At 40.9% G+C, this 20,457-nt stretch overlaps 1 protein-coding gene across 3 annotated transcripts in view; it reads right to left on the bottom strand.

Annotated features, from left to right (window-relative positions):
* The window catches only part of RAP1GDS1 (Rap1 GTPase-GDP dissociation stimulator 1), a 222,491-nt gene that overhangs the window by 112,111 nt on the left and 89,923 nt on the right, over window positions 1-20,457 (bottom strand). For 2 of the 3 annotated variants that reach the window (XM_030190713.1, XM_030190715.1), the window contains one exon: window positions 4,521-4,667. The exons of the other annotated variant lie outside the window; for it this stretch is intronic. In XM_030190713.1, coding sequence (XP_030046573.1) covers window positions 4,521-4,667 — 147 coding nt within the window. The remainder of the gene's footprint in view (window positions 1-4,520; window positions 4,668-20,457) is intronic. 3 annotated transcript variants of the gene reach the window in all.

Genomic DNA, 20,457 nt, shown 5'->3' with positions numbered 1-20,457 from the left:
GTTCCACAGCTTAACTATTTGTTGAGTGAAAAAATATTTCTTCTTATTTGTTTTAAAAGCATTTCCATGTAACTTCGACTGTCCCCTAGGCTATGTACTTTTGGAACAAGTAAAAAATACTTCCATTCGTTCTACACCACTCAGGATTTTGTAGACCTCAATCATATCTCCCCTCATCAGTCTCTTTTCCAAGCTGAAGATCCCTAACCTCTTTAGCCTTTCCTCATACTAGAGGAGTTCCATTCCCTTTATCATTTTGGTCACTCTTCTTTGAACTTTTTCTAATTCTGCTATATCTTTTTTTGAGATACAGAGACCAGAACTGAACGCAATACTCAAGGTGTGGTCACACCATGGAGCGATACAGAGGCATTATAGTATTTTTGATCTTCCATTCCTAATAATTCCTAGCATCCTGTTTGCTTTTTGAGCACCACACCACACACTCAGCAGATTTCAGCGTACAATGACACCTAGATCTTTTTCTTGAGTGCTGACCCCCAAGGTGGACCCTAACATCAGTTAACTATGATTTGGATTATTCTTTCCAATGTGCAACACCTTGCTTTTGTCTACATTAAATTTCATCTGCCATTTGGCTGCCCAGTCTTCCAATTTCCTAAGGTCTTCCTGCACTATTTCAAAGTCTGTCCGTGTTTTAACAACCTTGAATAGCAAATGTAATAATCTCCCTCATCATTCCGATTTCCATATCGCTTATAAATATGTTAAATAGCAACGGTCCCAGTACAGATCCCTGTGGCACTCCATTGTTCACCCGCCTCCATTCAGAAATGACCATTTAACCCTACCTTTTTGTTGTGGTAAATGAGCACTATAAAATTCCTTAGCTGCCTGACAAAAAAAAAAAATGGAACACATGAAATACTGTATCAACAAGAAGTAGAGTGTGTGGCATTTCCCATACCTCTTGAAAGGGTGGATGGGCATCATCATAAACTCCTTAGGAGTACCCAGGTATTTCAAGAGAACAAAAAACAAATAGTGCCCTAGGTTCATCTTTAACCTGCAACTAGTGTTTCCCTATTAAAATCTGTCTGATACTACACCCACTCCCACCCCTCCATATATAACACACAGCAATCTATGTAGGTATTTCTATCCAGGTGAGTCAGAATAAAACTTCATTCTCCTCAGCTTACAAGAAAAATGATGGTGCTCAAGGAAATCTTGTAGTCTTCTTTTAGGAAAAGCTTGCTAGAGATCTTTAGGTCTAGAATGGGACAAAATCATTCCGTTTTATTGAGAACCAGAAAGTGATGATGATTAATTGCCACCGAGGGAAGTCTGACTCATAACAACTCTGGACAGCTCTTTTCATCGCGGTTATTGAGTCAATCCATCTGGCTACTGATCTCTTTTACACTGTCTTTCCACCTTCTCCAGCGAGTCTGTTCTCATATGACATGAACAAAATATGAAAGTCTATGTTTAGTCATTGGGCTTCTAGGGAGCATTTTTGTTTTACCTTAACTAGAATATACCTGACAAAAACCCTTGCCATTTTTCCTGAATGTAAGAGTGGCAGTTAATGGCACAGTAAAGAGGGAGCTGCCTTCAGTGTCAATGAGGAAGTTAAAAAAAAAATCTTTACAAAAATATCAAGCATATATGTGGGTATTAGGGTCGCTACTGCCAGTATTTCAGAGGAAGAGAACCTGATTGAGGCTCCAAGCAGAGTAGAACAGTGGTCAAAACTTGAAGTTTTACTCAGTTCCTCCATTCCCCCACGCAGTTAATGCTGATGCCACTGGCTGAAAGAGAGAGGAGAAACTGATGTGCTATCTTAATTCAATATAAAAAAAATGTGTTTAGGATTGGTGGAGAAATTTTCTAATTCAGCAGCAGAGGTTGTTTCTTTGTCACTGGAAGTCCAGGCTCCAGGACAGAACCTGGGTAGTTCATCTTTTAGTTCTTGACAAAAGAACAAAAATCTGTGGAAAAGGATACTGAGGACCTTAGCACTGTCAAAGTTGAATTCATTAAATATATGATCCTACTACACTGAAGGTCAAAGATGGAAAAAAATCAGATGAGAATTAAAATTTAAGATTGGTGAACTTCTTCAAACAACTCTTATGGCTCCCTGTTTTCTGGCGTATCAACTGTAAAAGTTTGACCTTGGCATTTAAAGTGATTCATGGGAATAGCCCTCAGTATTTCTGAGAGCTAATTTTTCCATTTGTCCCTTAATGTTTGCTTAGAGCATCACAAACTGCACTTTTGTGAATCTCAATCCCTTAAACCTGTGCCCGTTTCCTCTCATATACTTATTATGTAGTTTGCAAAATACATTTTAAATGCCATCCCCACTTAGTACAGGAAAAATGCATACATTTTCACCTCCTGAAGTGTAGTTAACTGCATTGTTTGTAAGGGCCTAGCAATTAACACACACTACTAACCACTGCCCCATGTTAGTGACATGGCTACCATTTTTCTAACTTAATATACCTTAACTTTAGATGTTAGCGTTCACTTGAGTGCAAAACCTTAAACGCAGGTTACTAAATACGCTCCAAATGGGTGCAAATATCAATGTGAAAACCAAAAAGCACAGGCAATCACTTTGAATTATTAGAAAAATACTGCAATAGCTAATACATTATTAATACAACTAAGTAAAAAAAAATTAATAGAAATATTTTACAAAGGTTAAAACATGTTTAAAACTAGTTTTGAAAACTATTAAGGTCCCCTATAGTGCCAAAAACCTTGTAATCCTATTTACTATGTAAGCCGCATTGAATCTGCTGTGTGTGGGGAAAGTGCGGGGTAAAAATGTAATAAATAAATAAATTAACCACAAAGATATCCATACCCTAATATTATTAAATTTGCTATTAATTTGGATTTTGCTTACACCTTTTCAGTAGTAGCTCAAGGCTAAGTTACAATTCAGGTACACTAGGAGGGGCATAATCGAAAGGGGCGCCCAAGTTTTCCTGAGGACGTCCTCGCAGGATGTCCCAGCAAAGCGGCAGGGAAACGCGTATTATCGAAACAAGATGGGCGTCCATCTTTCGTTTCGATAATACAATCGGGGACTCCCAAATCTTGACATTTAGGTTGTCCCTAGAGGTGGTCGTCCTTAGCCTTGGTCATTTCTGATTTTCGGCGATAATGGAAACTAAGGATGCCTATCTCAGAAACGACCAAATGCAAGCCCTTTGGTCGTGGGAAGAGCCAGCATTCATAGTGCACTGGTCCCCCTGACATGCCAGGACACCAACCGGGTACGCAAGGGGACACTGCAGTGGACTTCACAAATTGCTCCCAGGTGCATAGCTCCCTTACCTTGTGTGCTGAGCCCCCAACCTCCCCCCCCCAAAAAAAAAAAAACCCACTCCCCACAACTGTACACCACTACCACAGCCCTTATGGGTGAAGGGGGGCACCTAGATGTGGGTACAGTGGGTTTCTGGTGGGTTTTGGAGGGCTCACATTTACCACCACAAGTGTAACAGGTAGAGGGGGATGGGCCTGGGTTCGCCTGTCTGAAGTTCACTGCACCCACTAAAACTGCTCCAGGGACCCGCATACTGCTACGATGTACCTGAGTATGACATTTGAGGCTGGGAAAAATATTTTTAAAGGTTTTTGAGGGTGGGAGGGGGTTAGTGACCACTGGGGGAGTAAGGGGAGGTCATCCCCGATTTCCTCCGGTGGTCATCTGGTCAGTTCGGGCACCTTTTTGTGCCTTGGTCGTAAGAAAAACTGGACCAGGTAAAGTCGTCCAAATGCTCGTCAGGGACACCCTTTTTTTCCATTATGGGTCGAAGATGCCCATGTGTTAGGTACACCCAAGTCCTGCCTTCGCTACTCCTCTGACACATCCCCGGGAACTTTGGTCATCTCCGCGACGGAAAGCAGTTGGGGATGCCCAAAATCGGCTTTCAATTATACAGATTTGGGCGACCCTGTGAGGACGCCCATCTTCCGATTTGTGTCGAAAGATGGGCGTCCTTCTCTTTCGAAAATAAGCCTATAGGTATACTATGTTTCGGTTTAAAAAAACAAACAAACTTACATTGTGTCACACTAACAGGGTACGCTCCTTTCCATCATATTCATTCAAAGTATAAACTATCTCAATTTAACAACGAATACTCTAAATTTTCTCTCCTCTATACTGTTGAATTTGCACAGAGTGCTCCATTTTTTAAAAGTTTATCACAAGCAATTAACTGGTCTGCATCTCAGTCCAATAGTTACAATTTTATTAAAGAAAGGGCTCAAAAATGACAGCAGAATGTGGTAGAAAATTAGACAGATGGAGATAGAAGCTATAGAATACTGAATCCTACTTTCCAGAGTTTGGCATATAATTTATTCAAGTTATTTTAAATTAGTAACTGATGGAAGTTTAATTTAAAAAGAATGACAGTGTTAAATGCGTAACTTGAAATATTTTGTCCAAGCTTTTTTCTTTTTCCTGAAAATGAGTTAGAAATAATATTGTGTGTATGCAAATGAAGCAAATTCTCACTTGTGTTTACCATTCTGATTGCTATAGTTCATCAGCATGCCACAAAAGACAGTCATGAGCTTCTGATTGGCTGGATCTGTTACAGTGCACAGTGACCTTAAATGGTCAACTACAATTTGTGCACCACCCGCATGGTCAACTGCATTCCTGCCCTCATCTGGAAAACAAAAAGTTAAATTTAAAATAAAAATCCAAACATGACCTATAAGACTGTCAACAAGAATGATAATTTCTAAATGTGTTGGCGTCTGCCAGTTAAAAACAAAACAAAACAAATTAAAAAAAACCAAAACAAAACCTAACAACCCTCCACCACCATGTTCTTCATTTACCTATACTGCTACTGGACCAGAAAGTAGCTTCCCCATCCCCCCCCCCCCCCTAAAGAATGGGAAATCTACAGATATCAAATCTCTCAAGTGACACAATTTTCCCTGCAATCTTATCTGAGCGCAAAGACAGTCTATCAAGTAGTAGTAAATGCTGCTTGTAATTTCTTAACAGATACATGTCCATCACATATTACATACGCTTTTGTTTTTGTTAACATGCGTATCTATGATACTTTTTTTAATTGGACTAACGTTCCCTTTCTCAAATCAGGATATAATGAGTAAGTTATTTCACACACACAATTTGTTAGAAAATCAAAGAACAAAAAATGACCAATACCAGTGAATATGAGCTGTTATGGATGTTAAATTTATAAATCAGACTAGACAAAAACAAACTGGTTTACTGTATTTCACAGTCTATCTTATGGTATGTAAATTCTCACCAGATCCTAGAAAGACATATTAGTTAACTGTTATTTCAGCTCAAGATGATAAAAGCATTCTTCAGCTAATTTTAACTACTAAAACAACTTCATTCATATAAAAGTCACACCAGATCATTTATATTCAGTGCAGTTCTTTATCTCCTTTCAGTATGAGCATATTATAATCAGAGCTGCAGGTATCTGAACTGTGACACCATCTTCTCTTCACAATATTGGCTAAGGAAGCTAAAAAAAAAAAAAAACCCTTTTAAATTACCATACTAGGGCGCAATAATAAAAAGATTTCATGTTTACATAGACAGAAAGCAAGAGGTAGGCAATCAACAAATCAATAAATAATGAATATAAGAGAATGTTTATACCCAGCTGGTGAAATGTATTGTACTCATTTAATCTGCTGATTGCATACCCTTTGCTTTCTTCTGTGCATACCATTGGTGCAAGGGGACTAGCCTCTGTTCATTTCTGTATTGCTAATCCATATTTACTCATGTAAAAATGCAGGTTAAACACTGTCCACTTTTAGTGACTGAAGAGTGCATACAGTTTTCATGGTGTCGGGTACTTTTACCTACAGTAAAAATGAATCAGGGTTAGGTCAAGAAGTGCAGAATGAAATCTCCATACGTACTTTAATGCCTACTTTTCACCTAGCTGAACACACCCTGTACCCAGATACTAAAGAAAAACAAAGAAAGCAAAACAAAAATCCCCACCTTGCATTCCCTTCTTGTCCACATTTTCCAAGGGAAACTCGAGGGAATTTCATTTTTATCAGGCCCATGGGTGCAAAGTTTCAAAACTGCCCTCTCCATTAAAAACAAGTAAAGTAAACAGTGCTCTGCTAACCTTAACACGGTCTACTTTTATGACCATAAAGAAAGGAACGTTATTTTCTTTGAATCCTCTCTGATAAAAAGTTTGATTGTGTCTCAGTCTTTTGGCTATGATCCAAGAGTAGGGCTGATCTATAGAATGAGGATAATCTCCTCTTTTGCCTTTTGAATAAGACTGAGAAAATGAATTACTGGAAAAGGAATTCACATCCTGTCACCATCAAGGAAAGAGAGCAGTAGTAATATGACTACTGGTAAAGCAGGAGTAGCAAACCTCTTGCTTCATGAAATATATATATATATATATATATTTTCCCATTTTTATGATCATGTTATTCAAACCAAAACTGAAGACTGGATTAACAATTAAGTGTATAGTTCTTCCCCTTTTACTTTTATATAACACATATCACCTAATATAGATCAATATGTTTCCCCCTGGGAATTTCCCCAATTTGGATATTTTATTTTGCTTAGTTTACATCATAGATCATTATTTTTCAAGTAGGAGCCCGACTGTCAAAAAAATCTTCATCATGAGAAGCACATACCCTGTCAGCCTCCACCATCCTGTCGCCACCCCCCCCATCCTCTTCAAACTGGCTCTCCCTAACCTCTCCAGTTTTTATTTCCCCTCTATACTTTTCTCTGGAGGCATGTTTATGGTCCCACCTTTTGAACAGCCACTCTGTTTTCTTCCAGTACCACCTAACCTTGCAGTGTCTGACCTGCATGATGCTCTATCAGTTTTGTGGGAATAGACGGGGTCCTTTTACTAAGCCCCAGAAAAAAGTGGCCTACGGTAATGTAAGCGTGCCTTTTGGGTGTGCGCTGGCCCACTTTTTACCGCATCTAGGAAAAAAGGCCTTTTTTTTAAGGGGCTAGAAAATGGACATGTGCTAAAACTGAAACCAGAACGTGTCCATTTTTGGCCTGAGACTTTCCCGCCACCCATTGACCTAGCAGTAAGCACGCAGCTTGCGCCAACTGCTGTTTACCGCCGGGTAAGCAGCCCGTGGAAGTAAAAAATTATCTTCTACCACGGGATTCGACGCCCACCAAATTCGGAATTACCATCTGGCTCACGCACTAGCCGGCCGGTAGTGCCAATTAGCACGTAGGCCCTTCCACGCCATTGTAAAAGGGCACCTAGAGTGCGATTTTGGGCAGTATATAACTAGCTGAAGCATAACTGATACTCTGTTCCCTCTGCATCTTCTACATTAAGTAGCTCTCGTCATTTATTTCTATAATTTCAGTGTTAAATCACTGTGTCTCACACCTAATATTCATATATCAAACCAAAAACCTATAGTCTGAAATCCTTCACAAGTTAATATACCTATTTCCAAGCCAGGAATCACTAGTTAAGTTTAGTAAAAGATGTACTTAGGAAAAAAATTGAAAGTAGGTGGGTGTGCGCAACCTATGCTGTTGAACTTAAAGGCTCATTTTTTAAACAGAAAAACGTCCAAAAAGCAGGACAAAGTGGCAGATGGACTTTTTTGCCAAAATGTCCAAATCTCTATTTTTGAAACCCATTTTAAAGACCTTTTTCTATGCAGCTTGTCTGCGGTGCACCCAAATCACAAGGGGGAATGTTGGGGGCAGGATTTGGGCATTCCCAGAACTTGGACATTTTTCTGCCATAATGGAACAAAGCAAAAACATCCAGGGCTAAAAGTTAGATGTTTTGGTCTAAGTCAGAAAACGTTGCACTAAATGACCAGATGAACATTGGAGGAATTAAGGCACGACTCCTACTCCCCCCCCCCCCCCCCCCACCATAGATGTGAAAGGAACAGTATTTCCTTCTGTGACAGCTTCAGATGTTATGGTCAGTCCAACCAGAGCAGTAAGCAGGTCCATGAGTAGCCTAGTAGCTGGTGCAGTGCACTGCAGAAAAGGGAACCCAGGCCAATATCCTAACTCCGTTACAATTGTGGTGGAAAGTGTGAGCCCTCCAAAACCCTACCGTACCCACATATAGGTGACACCTGCAGCCATAAGGGCTATTGTAGTGGTGTACAGTTGGGTACAGTAGGTTTTTGGAGGGCTCCCCATACAATATAAGGGGGTAACAGTGAAATGTTTACCTTTTATTTGAAATTCACTGCAGTGTCCCCTAGGGTGCCCCACTGCTCTGCTGGGATGTCTGTGTGGCCAGTCAACTAAGAATGCTGGCCCTCCCATATGTCCCAATGGCTTGTTTTTGTGCATTTTTCCCTTGGCCATTTTTTTTTTTAATGGTTACAAAAAAAAAAAAAAACAACCAAACACGCCGAGCACAAAATGTGTAGGAAACAGACATTTTCAAAACAAAGAGACAGATGTTTTTCTGGTTCGAAAATTGCTATGTTTGCCACTTGAATTTTGGACGTTTCAGCAAAACGTCCAAAATCGGATTTAGATGTCATATTGAAAATGCTCCTCAATCTGGAAATGGAGCAATGTCGTCACAAGACTGCACTTGAGACAAATCATTCAAACTACTTGCTAGAACATGGACATACTCAATGACATACCTGTTGAGATTAGTTAGTTAGTTGTTATTATTGAATAAGTTGCTTCAGGAAGGTAACTTTGCTTTAGAACTAAGAAAGATCATTCTCACATTCTAAGCTTATGGAATCTCTTGTTACATCACAAGTTACATCCTTCATGGAGTCTTTTCATTGTTTACATGATTCACAGCATGGCTTTCGAAGCATGAATAGCACTGAATCACTCTTTTTAGCTTTAGTATCAAAAGTAACATCTCTGTTAAGTAAGAAGATATCATCTCTGTTATTACAATTTGATAAATCTGGAGCTTTTGGCACAGTTATCACTCTCTGTTGTTAGAAAGCTGCTAGAACTGGGAATTTCTGGAAAGTATGAGTGGATTAAAGGGTTTCTTCAGCGTTAAAAAAATAATGCCTTTTCTGGTTGTTGGAGATCAGTATATGGCATACCATAAGGTTCCCAGTTGTCGCCTATCCTGTTTAACGTTTTTATGAGTACCTTGGAATCTCTTTTCGAATCCTCTAAATATCACCTATTTTCATACACTGATTATATTTTTATTTTAGTTCCACTACATTCAACGCCAGATGTCTCTAAGGGGCCATTTTACTAAGCAGCGTTAAAAAGTGGCCTGCGGAAGTGTAGGCGCATGTATTGGGCGAGCAAGCCCAGCCAGATTTTATCGCATCTACAAAAAAGGACATTTTTTCAATGGGATGGGAAAAGGGCCTGCGGTAACAATGAAACCAGCGCGCCCAAAACCGGCCTGAGCCCTTAACTCCACCCATTGTTCCAGTGGTAAAGGCTCACGTGCTACATGGGTGGTGACCGGTCTGCACACAGTGCCGATTACAGTCAGAACTGCCACGCATAGGAGAAAATAAATAAATAATTCATCCATGCGTAATGGGCGCATGCCAAATCTGAAATTACCATCAGGAGGTGCACTGGCCTGGCGAAAGTCTCATTTGGGCATGCGCTGCACGCACATAGAGCCTACCGTGGCTTAGTGAAAGGGCCCCTAATACTTTGATCTTGGAATATATTGCGAAAGTTCAGGTTTGGGCTTCTAGCAACTTACGGAAACTTAATACTGAAAAAACTAATTTGTTGTATTTTCAGTAACACTTTGCTAGAGGTTCTAAACTATTTAAAACTGAAAACTGGAGAACAAATGGAATATATGCATCTGCTAAAATATTAGGAGTTATCTTGGATACTCAATTAACAATGGATAAGCAGATAAATAACCTTAGCAAAAAGATATTTTTTACATTTTGCTAATTAAGATCAGTAAGATCTTTATTTTATCCAGAGCATTTTCAATAACTGGTTCAAACAATATTTCTGTCTCAGACTACCGTAGCGTTTTATATGTGGGCACTGCTCAAAAGATCAAGAAGAGGATCCAGCTTTGGCAGAATGCTGCAAGAATGATTTTCAGATTTTATTTGGTGCATTTGTACCCCACATTTCCCCACAAGAGCAGGCGCAATGTGGCTTACATGAATTCAAGAGGATACAATATAATATATAGATGGCACAGATACGGAATGTGACAGGAGGGGAAGGAACAAGGGATAACACGGGATGAATGTCAGGGGTGAAGCAACTGGCGAATAACCTATACAGTCAACATGAGAGAGATGTTAAATAGTAGAATTGCCAGTGGAATAAGCCTTATCGAATAAGTAAGTATGCAAAACATTTGAGCGTGTGACTTCATTATTGAGAGATCAGCATTGGATGCCAGTGTTGAATTTAAGGTGGCATGTTGGCTCTTCAAGATAATCAATGGTTGTTGCCCCCAAGCTCTTGTTTCACTACTTGCTTTTCTGACTGTTCACTCAGCTTCACGATTTGGTACATTAAGTAAGACTGGGCAGTCCTTCTCTTAACCAAGTATATTTTAAATGTATTCATGGAAGTAATTTTTAATTTTAGGTTAGCAAGGTTTGGAATTCTATACCACTTCAGATATGGACACTTTCCAATTATATGATATTTAGAAAAGCATTGGAAACTTACTTTTTTAGTAAATATACTGAGAATTTATAGGGTATGTGCAATGTTATTTTTAGTTGTTTTTAATTGGATGTAACCTGCCTTGATTCCTGGTTGATTTAGGCAGGATATAAGAACAGGAATAGAACAGAGTAGAATAATTTGGGGGGATTACAAAAGAACTTTGTGAGACTAGGGGATTCGGGGATTGGGGGCCTGGGGATCTAATTGGCAAATTAAATGTAAAGTGTATAAGTGCAAAGCAATGCACAAGGGAAAAATCCTAATCATTATTTATTTATTATATTTTATCCTGCACTTTCCCACTAAAAGCAGGCTCAATGTGGCTTACATAGTAATAGGTAACACAGAATTTTGTTATATAAAGTAGGAAATTATGTTTATGTTTATTAAAATTTGAAATTCTGTCCTTTCTGAACAGGCAGATCAGGGCGGTTTATAGTAAAACAAAACAATAAAATAATATTAGATAAAGCATGGAAAGCAACTCCAAAATATGACAGGAAAGCAGTAGTTGTAACAAGAACTCATGTACGCCATTAAAATTAATCACAGGTATATCAGCCACGATGACTTTCACTGGAATCCGAAAGCCCGAGTGAAACAGGAAGATTTGATTAATGACAAATGTCTTACGAGGGTTCAGGAAAAGAACCTTGGAGTCATTATGGAAATTTTCAATTCAGTGTACAGCAACAGCCAAAAGCCACAAACAGAATGTGAAAAATTATTCTGAAAGGAAGAGAATAAAACAGAGTATCACAATGCTTTTATATAGATCTATGGTGAAACCACACCTTGAGTACTGTGTGCAGTTCTGGTCATACTATCTCAGAAAATGTTACAACAAAACTGGAAAAGCTACAGAGACAGGCAACAAAACGAATAAAAGGAATTGAAAGGCGTTTATAATAAAAGGCTGAACATGTTAGAAGAGACGACTAAATGGCAATATGATAGGTTTATCAAATTATGAGCTGAGTGGAACAGGCTACTGGCAATAGATTTAGCCTTTCAAATAGTACTAGGGACTAAGGGATACTTCATGAAGCAATCTGTACCTTAACACTTTCCCACTAGAAGAGTGAACCTGTTCAGGTCGAGTTTGACTGTCTACATCTGGATTATTCTGACAATCTTTATCACATTCAGTACTTCCTGAAATGGCAAACTGTGACATAACTAAGGTATCCTGAATGTGAGCTCCCACAGCTCATGCTTCTCAGTAATATACATACATATTTCTCCACATACACATTTTTATGCAAATCCACCTTTCCTACAGATACGTTATCCACTCATCACCTACAAAATGTTCTTAGCAATGAATAAAAGAAAATAGAAAAGAAATTATTATGTCTCAGTAATCTAATTTTGCTGAACCTTGGGAAATGATTTACTACCCTTTTTTCTGGTCATTTTACTTAGAGTGTGCAGTCACATATACACAACTTTAATCTGATAGCAGTCTCTTACCTTATTCTATCAGTTGATTTTGAGTGCCTATGAATCCCAGAATTGCCTCCTCCCTTCTCCCTAATATGCAGGGAATCAGAGAAGGAAGTATGTTTTTATTAATCCTCTCTCAATCTAGCCCCAGCAAGTAGCCAAAAAAATAAATACACATTCTAAATATAAGCAACAAGACAAATCTGATCAATATGTAAAACTATTAATAATCTCATCTCCTCAAATATAAAGTAGTATCTTGCAAACACGATTTGTAAAATGTGGCAATTTTCAAAACACATATGTGTAAAAAGCCTGGGTGTATTTTCTATCCACAGTTTTTACAATTTTCAAAAGGGAATAAACATCCCTTTGAAAAATAACTCTTTAAAAGTATATGCACAAATATTTGCCAGTTATTTGAGTGGGTACTTTTCCTGCATGTACACATATGCATGTATTTGTTGAGAAAAAATTTTTAAGATCTCATTTCTGCATATAAAACACTTTTTACCCATAGAAATTAGGGCTGCATTTATATTAAAAATTTTAATCACGTGATTGAAGGCAGGACATAGCCAGAAGTCCATGGTGAGGGAGAAGCATTTCCTCTCCCTCCCCATCCCCATTAGATATCATACCATTGCTGGTGGGGATGCCGAAGCCCTGCAAGTCAAAGAAATCCACCGCCAAAGCGGCCCCTTTCCTCATTGTGCTGCCTCAGGAGCGAGGAATTCAGTGGGGTGCCTCCAGCCACCGATGCCGGCACTCCCTGAGCATCCTCAGTTCATGCACAAACTGAGCATGCTTGGGAAGTGCAAGCATTGGTGGCTGGAGGTACCCTGCTGAATTACTCGCTACTGAGGCAGCACAAGGAGGAAGGGGGTGACTCAGACAGAGGATTTCTTCGGCTGGGGGGGTTTCAGCTATCCCACCAGCCACTGAACAGGTACTGCAGCTTTGCAGGGGGCCTTCATCCATTCTTTCCCTGTGTTTCAAGTGACTCCTTGTGCCTTCACCCATTCTCTCTCTCATGTGTTCCCATATGCCTTCACCCATTCCCCTCCCACAGTTCTCTCTCAATGTCCTCCCCTGCCCGCCCGGTCTGGCATCTCTCCCTTCCCTCCTGGACCGCAGGCAGCTCTCTCTCCCCTTACTGCTTACCCTTCCTCCCCTTCGCCAATAAATATTCACCCTGCAACGGTACTGAAATGCTGCCTTGGCCTGCACTGGGCATTTCCCTATGATCTGCCCTGCCCCCTTCTGACGCAGCTTCCTGTTTTCAGAAGGGGGCAGGATGAGTCAAAGAAGGAAAGGCCTAATGCAGGCCGAGGCAGAGTTTCAATACCACTGCAGGGCGAGGATTTATTGGGGTGGGGGGGGGGGGGGAAGTAAAGGGGGAGGGAGAGCCGCCGGCTACTTCGCCAATAGGCAGTGTGGAACTGGGGAGAAGGGTCACAGCCACATGAAAATTATTGAACAAATTATAGAAAAAGCAGTATGTTTAAAAGAGGCATATACCGGGCAGGGGCAACAGAAGCATTTTTTGCTGGCAAGACTATGTCTCACCTTGACTATTAAAGAGGGCAGTTGATGTGGTCCCCTAGGAAAGGTGGAAAGAGAAAGGAGTTGTTATGTATTATATTACCAGAGCAGATTTGGGGTTGAAGAGCAAAGATAGGAGCAGGGTTTAACAGAAAAACTGCAATTAAAGCTGTTGAGAGAGAGAGAGAGAGAGAGAGAGAGAGAGAGAGAGAGAGAAAGAGAGAATGAGAATGAATTTCCTTCTGAGAGGAGTTTTCTCAGTGCTAAAAAGGCTGTAGTTACAGGTCTTGGCCAAAAAGAGGGCTCAGCTCCTAAAGGAACTAACAGAGGAGGTTCCTCAGTACTGGAAAGACTACAGTTACAAGAGATGGCCAAAAGAGGGCTGAGTGATTCCCCTATTCTGGGAAACCTGCCCATGCAGGTCAGATAACAGAGGACTGAAATTCTGAGATGCTAAACTTAATGATATTTGTTTGGATTGGCCTGAGGAGAAGGGAGAAGAAAATCTCACCCGATAACATCTTTCTGCCCCAGGTGGAGGCCATTGGGTGCCACACACTTATGGGACCGATGGAGCCTGCTCAAGGAAGGCTCCTGCCAGTTTGGGACAAAGAGGCATTACACATATTAGGCAGCACACCTATAGAGCTTGTTGCACAAACTGAAAACATTATCAGCGTGGCATAGCTTGAACATGGACTGTTATAGGTAACATTTTACACTAAACCCTGAACTACCATATTCTGTAAGCATTTTTATGCTGGGTAAAAATATGTTTGAGTGGCTGGATGTATCAACAGCAGTTCTTCATTGGTTGTGCCAGATTCAGACTGTATCACGAGCAACTGCTTTCAGTATTTAAATAAATCTAGACTTATTTCTGCAATAAGACAGTAAAAGCAATCATACAGTACCATATTCTGGCTCTTTGCTCAATTTCCTCAAATAGAACCAAAGCTAGCTATGAGTAATTATATTCCACTCAAAAATAAACCGGATGGAGAACATTTCCAGAATCTTTAACTACATGCAGATGAACAGCACAATTATATTTAACAAATTCTTGTTAAGAAGCAGAATAGCCTCTATGTCCAGTGGATATTAGAAATCTGACAGTGTGATTTACCAATTTCAATTATTATAGCGCTTCTGTAACTGCTCAGTCTTCCTTAAGAAAAGATAGGTAGAAAATAAGATGGAGGAAAAAAAATGTATGGTTCTAAATTAACACAAGAATCTGTAAACTAAAAATACGCTAAAGGGTAAATTGTTAAAAATCAACAATTTAAAATGCAACAATTTTGTACAGAAACTTATAGTAAGAGTTTGAGAGGTGCTGTCTCATTCTATTAAGGTCAATTTTTAACAGTAAGTGTGAATTAAGGGCATTAGCTTGTGTAGTTGGAAAATAACCCCTATTTACCTATCTATATTTACATCCTATTATCAAACATATAAATGGCAAGTGAACGACTCACCTGCAAATGTGCAGTAGAAACTTCCCTCTCTGTCCCGCCCTCGCGTCAAGACGTGATGACGTCAGAGGGCGGAACAGAGAGGGAAACGGAGTCGGACGCTGCCGCCTGGAAACGAACATCGCGCGCACCAACCTCCACTCTCCCCCCCATCCCCGCCCCCTCCCCCCTCCGTGCCGGGCCCCCTGCTGCCTTCAGCACTTCCACACGGAGGTGAGAGGCGCTGTCAGGTCAGAGCAGTGGGCCCGGCACGGAGGGGGGAGGGAGCGGCGGCGAGGAGGGTAGCTGGACATGGGGTGAGAGCAGGGCAGAGAGGAGGGTTGCTGGACATGGGGGGAGGGCAGGGTTGGTGGACGGGGGAGAGGAGGAAGCCAAGGGAAAGAGGAGGGTTGCTGGATATGGGGGGAGGATCAGTGGACGGGTTGAGGCCAGGGGAGAGAGGAGGGCTGCTGGACATGAGGGGAGGGCAGGGGAGAGAGGATGGTTGCTGGATGGAGGGGGAGGGGAGGAGGCCAGGGGATACAGAACGGCTGCTGGACATGGTGGGAGGGGGAGGGCAAGGGAGAGAGCAGGGTTGCTGGACATGGATGGATGGAGGTGAGAATTATTACATTTTGCAAAACACAAATCTCGCCCGTTTTAACGGGCTTAACGGCTAGTATTTATATAATCTAGGCATGTCACAAAAATACATACATTTAAAAAAACCTATAAATACAAATAAAATCACAAAAGATACATCAAATACAATGTACTATTATCATCCTACTCAAAGCATTCCAGCTCATACATTTTTAGGAGAAGTCCAGTTAAACAAATAAGACTAATTTTTTCTTGAATGAGGTCAAACAAACTTGATTATCTGTAATAGGTGTTCTCTATGGAGTACAGAATTCATCACACATGGGCACAGAGGACCTAACACTTACTAATTTCAACAGAAAAGGCTAGCAAACCTTCTGTTCATGTGCGTTTCCTATCACGGAGCTACATAACAGAAGGTCCCTTCAATCACATCATAGCTGCAAAGGAAAACTTGTTTTTCCTTCAAAGGGAGACGAGAGGGTACATATAACCACATACCTTGCTGGCTATAGAACACAGATAAGAAGGTAAACAACTTTTAGGTTAATATTCACATTCTACGGTCATTTTGTTTGAATGCTGGTTACAGCATCTGAAGCTATATCCAAATATTCAATGTCGGATATCAGTGCTGAATATCCAGTTAAATTCTGCCACCTGAATAAGTGCTGCTAGATGGGGCCACACCTGTATTTTGAATGTTTTTACACAAATAAGGCTACTGAAAATCTCTGCAGACTGCCCCTGGCACTACCTGGATTAGTATCACTGAATATCGAGCACTTTTGTTTTCTCCATTGACAGCATGATACATCTGTCATACACACACTAAGATTAAAAAAAATGTTACCCTGCAAGTATATTTCACAGGATTGTTTGGTCTCCTTGGAGTTTCCTTTCCAAACTTTCCTTGAGACACTTCTACGGTCTGTGCCCTGAGAATGGCAAGGACAAATCAAACTCGGGTATACATATAAAGTAACACATACCATGTAAAATGAGTTTATCTTGTTAGGCAGACTGGATGGACAGTACAGGTCTTTATCTGCCGTCGTCTGCTATGTTACTATGTAATCCACCCAACAGATTTCTTAGTAAAGACCGATCAAATTTACTACCTTAGCCAGAAAAGGTATGCAGTAGTGTGAAGTAAACAGACTGAAAACCAAGCAGCTCTGCATATTTCCCCAAGAGGTAAGCAAGGTGAGCTGCCATTGCGCATACACTGTGCTACTATATGATCTTAAAAAGACAGCAGCCTGCTTTTGAACACAGGACCAGATTTAGGCATATGTAAACACATATTTATGGTGCCAAATGTTGATGGCGTCCAAGTACAAAGGCCAAAAGGGAGCTTTCTTCCACTTATTTTGGAGCCATGCACCAAAACATCACTGTGGTTCTCTGGACCAACACCTCCATTCTGGCTTTCTAGTCTCCTTGGCTCATATTAAAATTACAAGAAAATGCAGGTGGGTCTTTTAGAAGGAATGGCATGACACCTAACATCAATGTGGTTGGCACAGATTTACTTGTTAAACTTAGACCCAAAGGTCCCCTTTATCCAGGAGATCTGCAGACTTTCAGCAGAAGTAGCAAGTTTCTGAATTGCTCTGTTCAGACATTGGACTCTCTCGCTTACGTCTTGTACCTGGAACAACCCATTATACCACCACTATCAACTCATCAATACTGTTTCAAATGTTAAAACTTGCTACCTTTGCACATCCCTTACAAAAAACTGGAATTATTATTGACTTTGAAGGAAGCCTTGAGCTCGGATTTTTTTTTTTTTTTTTTAACTCTACAGGTATGACAGATTTATTTACTGTTCACCATCTTGGGTGAATTTCTTCAAAAAGGAAGTAAATTATCCCAATATATAAATACACACAGTTTTAGTTTTCAACATTTTTATTGATGAAACTACATGCCTTAGGAGACAAATTGTTATTTATACCAAGGATAATTGGGAGGTTTTGTGGATATCCAACTTTAGGAGACAAATTGACAAAAGTCCTTCCGGCATCTAGGGGATGCGCCTAACATTCTACTTTCCCATAACATATGCTGGTGTAATGAGTTCCGCCAGCCCCAAAAGGCCGGGGATCAGATGTGGTCCAGACCTTGAGAATTGCTTTCCTGCCCAGGAGTGTCGCCTTGTGGAAAAACTTCTGCCTTCTTCCCCCTTGAAACTGGACCACCTCACATTTGTCCAATAGGAAATCAATTGCCGAAAGGGGAACTATTGAATTTAGTATCCATCCCAAATATCTAGCAATTTGAGCCCAGAACTTATTAGCCATCTCACAACCCCAGAAGGCATAAAAGAAAGAATTGAGCTGGGACCTGCACTTAAAAAAAAAGGGGAGTATCAATGCCGTCCATATGAAACAACTGAGTCTGAGAGATATAAGCGCAATATAATATTCTAAATTGACATTCCCATAGTTCTGTTGTTGGTGTTATCTGTGGGATACGAGCCACCAAAGTTGCTAAATCCAACAACTCCGGTGACCACTGTAAATCAGTTGCCCACCTATCCCGCAACTGAACGTGAGGGGCAGTGGGAAACAAACGCAACAATTCCCTATGGAGGGAGAATATCGTAAGGCGATCCCGATTTTTCATGACAAAAAAAGGAATGTAAATGGTCCAAAAGTGTTGCAGATAAAGCCCCCCCATCCAAAGAACACACATAATGACCCAATTGATGGTAAGCAAATCTATTCACCAAGGTTATAGACATCTCCTCTACCAACGACTAAGGGAAGTAAAGAGCCATCTGGATTGAGGGCATGCTCTAAGAGCGGGATCCCCAAGGCTGTCCGTCGGCAAAAAGTAATATTCTCTGGCCAGGGATAATGTTTCCCTGAGTCAGTAAAAAAGGGGAAGAGAGTGGAGAAACACCCCAAGCTTTCATAAGAATTCTCCATATGTCTCAAAGGGATTTTAACAGGATACTATTCCACACTAGGGGCGGCAAAACTTTGGTTGGGGCATTCTTCTGGCATTCCTCACCTTTCATTGGAAGATGCAGAATGTATTAATTGCCCACTCACTGGGAAGGAATTGCAAAAGGTCATTCGAGTTTTGAAACTTTATAGTAGTGAATTTTACAAGCTTTTACAGGGTCAGATTGTTGGTCCACTCTTAATTATTTTAATGCAGTGATTGAGGATCAGAGCCTTCCCCCCTCAAGCAAACATGGCACTTATTAGCTTAGTTCCAAAGCTGGGTCGAGATCCCAAATGCCCGAATCCTACCGCCCCATATCTCTTATAAATGTAGATATTAAAATCCTGTCCTGGATCTTAGCGAATCGCTTGGTGCCCCTTATACCTCAGCTGGTTACATATCAGGTGAGGTTTGTTAGGGGGCGTCAATCAGTGATTAATGTTCGTAAATTATTGCTCACAATTCTTCATAAAGACTACTACTACTACAAATCATTTCTATAGCGCTACCAGTCATACGCAGCGCTTCACAATTTAACATGAAGAAAAGACAGTCCCTTCTCAAGAGAGCTTACAATCTAAATCAGGACAGACAGGACAAATAAGGGATAAGGGTAGGACAGACAGATAGGACACATAGGGAAAGGACTATTGAAGAGAGGAAGACAAGATAAAGGTTACGAGCAGGTGACAAGTTAGAAATTAAAAGCAGCATCGAACAGGTAGGCCTTTAGCCCGGATTTGAAGGTGGCCAGGGATGGAGCTTGACGTAATGGCTCAGGGAGTCTATTCCAGGCATAAGGCGCAGCAAGATAAAAGGAATGGAGTCTGGAGTTAGCGATGGAGGAGAGGGGTACAATTAGGAGAGATTTGCCTAGTAAACAGAGTTCCTGGGAAGGAGTGTAAGGAGAGATGAGGGTGGAGAGGTAGTGAGGGGCAGCAGAGTGAATGCACTTATAGGTTAATAAGAGGAGCTTGAACTGTATACGGAAATGGATAGGGAGCCAGTGAAGTGACTTTAGAAGACGGCTGATATGGGCATAGCGACTTTGGCGAAATATTAATCATTCATCAGAATTTTGAACAGATTGAAGAGGAGAAAGATGGCTGAGTGGAAGACCGGTGAGAAGCAAGTTGCAGTAGTCCAAGCGAGAGGTGATGAGAGTGTGGATGAGGGTTCTGGTAGCGTGCTCAGAAAGGAGAGGGCGAATTTTGGCAATATTATAGAGGAAGAAACGACAGGTTTTAGCAATCTGTTGAATATGTGCAGAGAAGGAGAGGGAGGAGTCGAAGATGACCCCAAGGTTACGAGCAGATGAGACAGGAAGAATGAGCGTGTTGTCGACAGAAATAGAGAGTGGGGGAAGGGGAGAGGTTTATTTATTTATTGTACCCCGCACTTTCCCACACATGGCAGGCCGGTTTAGGTGGGAAGATAAGGAGCTCAGTTTTGGACATATTGAGCTTCAGGTGATGGTGAGACATCCAGGCAGCAATGTCAGACAGGCAGGCAGATATCTTGGCCTGGATTTCTGCTGAGATTTCTGGTGTGGAGAGGTAGATCTGGGAGTCATCAGCGTAAAGGTGATATTGAAAATCGTGGGCTGAGATCAGAGCACCAAGGGAGGAAGTATAGATGGAGAAAAGGAGAGGTCCTAGGACAGATCCTTGAGGTACACCCACTGAGAGTGGGATAGAGGGAGGATCCACCAGAGTAGACACTAAAAGTACGCTGAGAGAGATAAGAAGAAAACCAGAAAAGAGCAGAGTTCTGAAATCCAAGTGAGGA

The sequence above is a fragment of the Microcaecilia unicolor genome, chromosome 2 (assembly GCF_901765095.1).
Source record: "Microcaecilia unicolor chromosome 2, aMicUni1.1, whole genome shotgun sequence".
In the NCBI taxonomy this organism is placed as follows: domain Eukaryota; kingdom Metazoa; phylum Chordata; class Amphibia; order Gymnophiona; family Siphonopidae; genus Microcaecilia; species Microcaecilia unicolor.
Note: the sequence above shows the minus strand (reverse complement) of the source record. Positions and strands in the feature narration are given on the sequence as shown.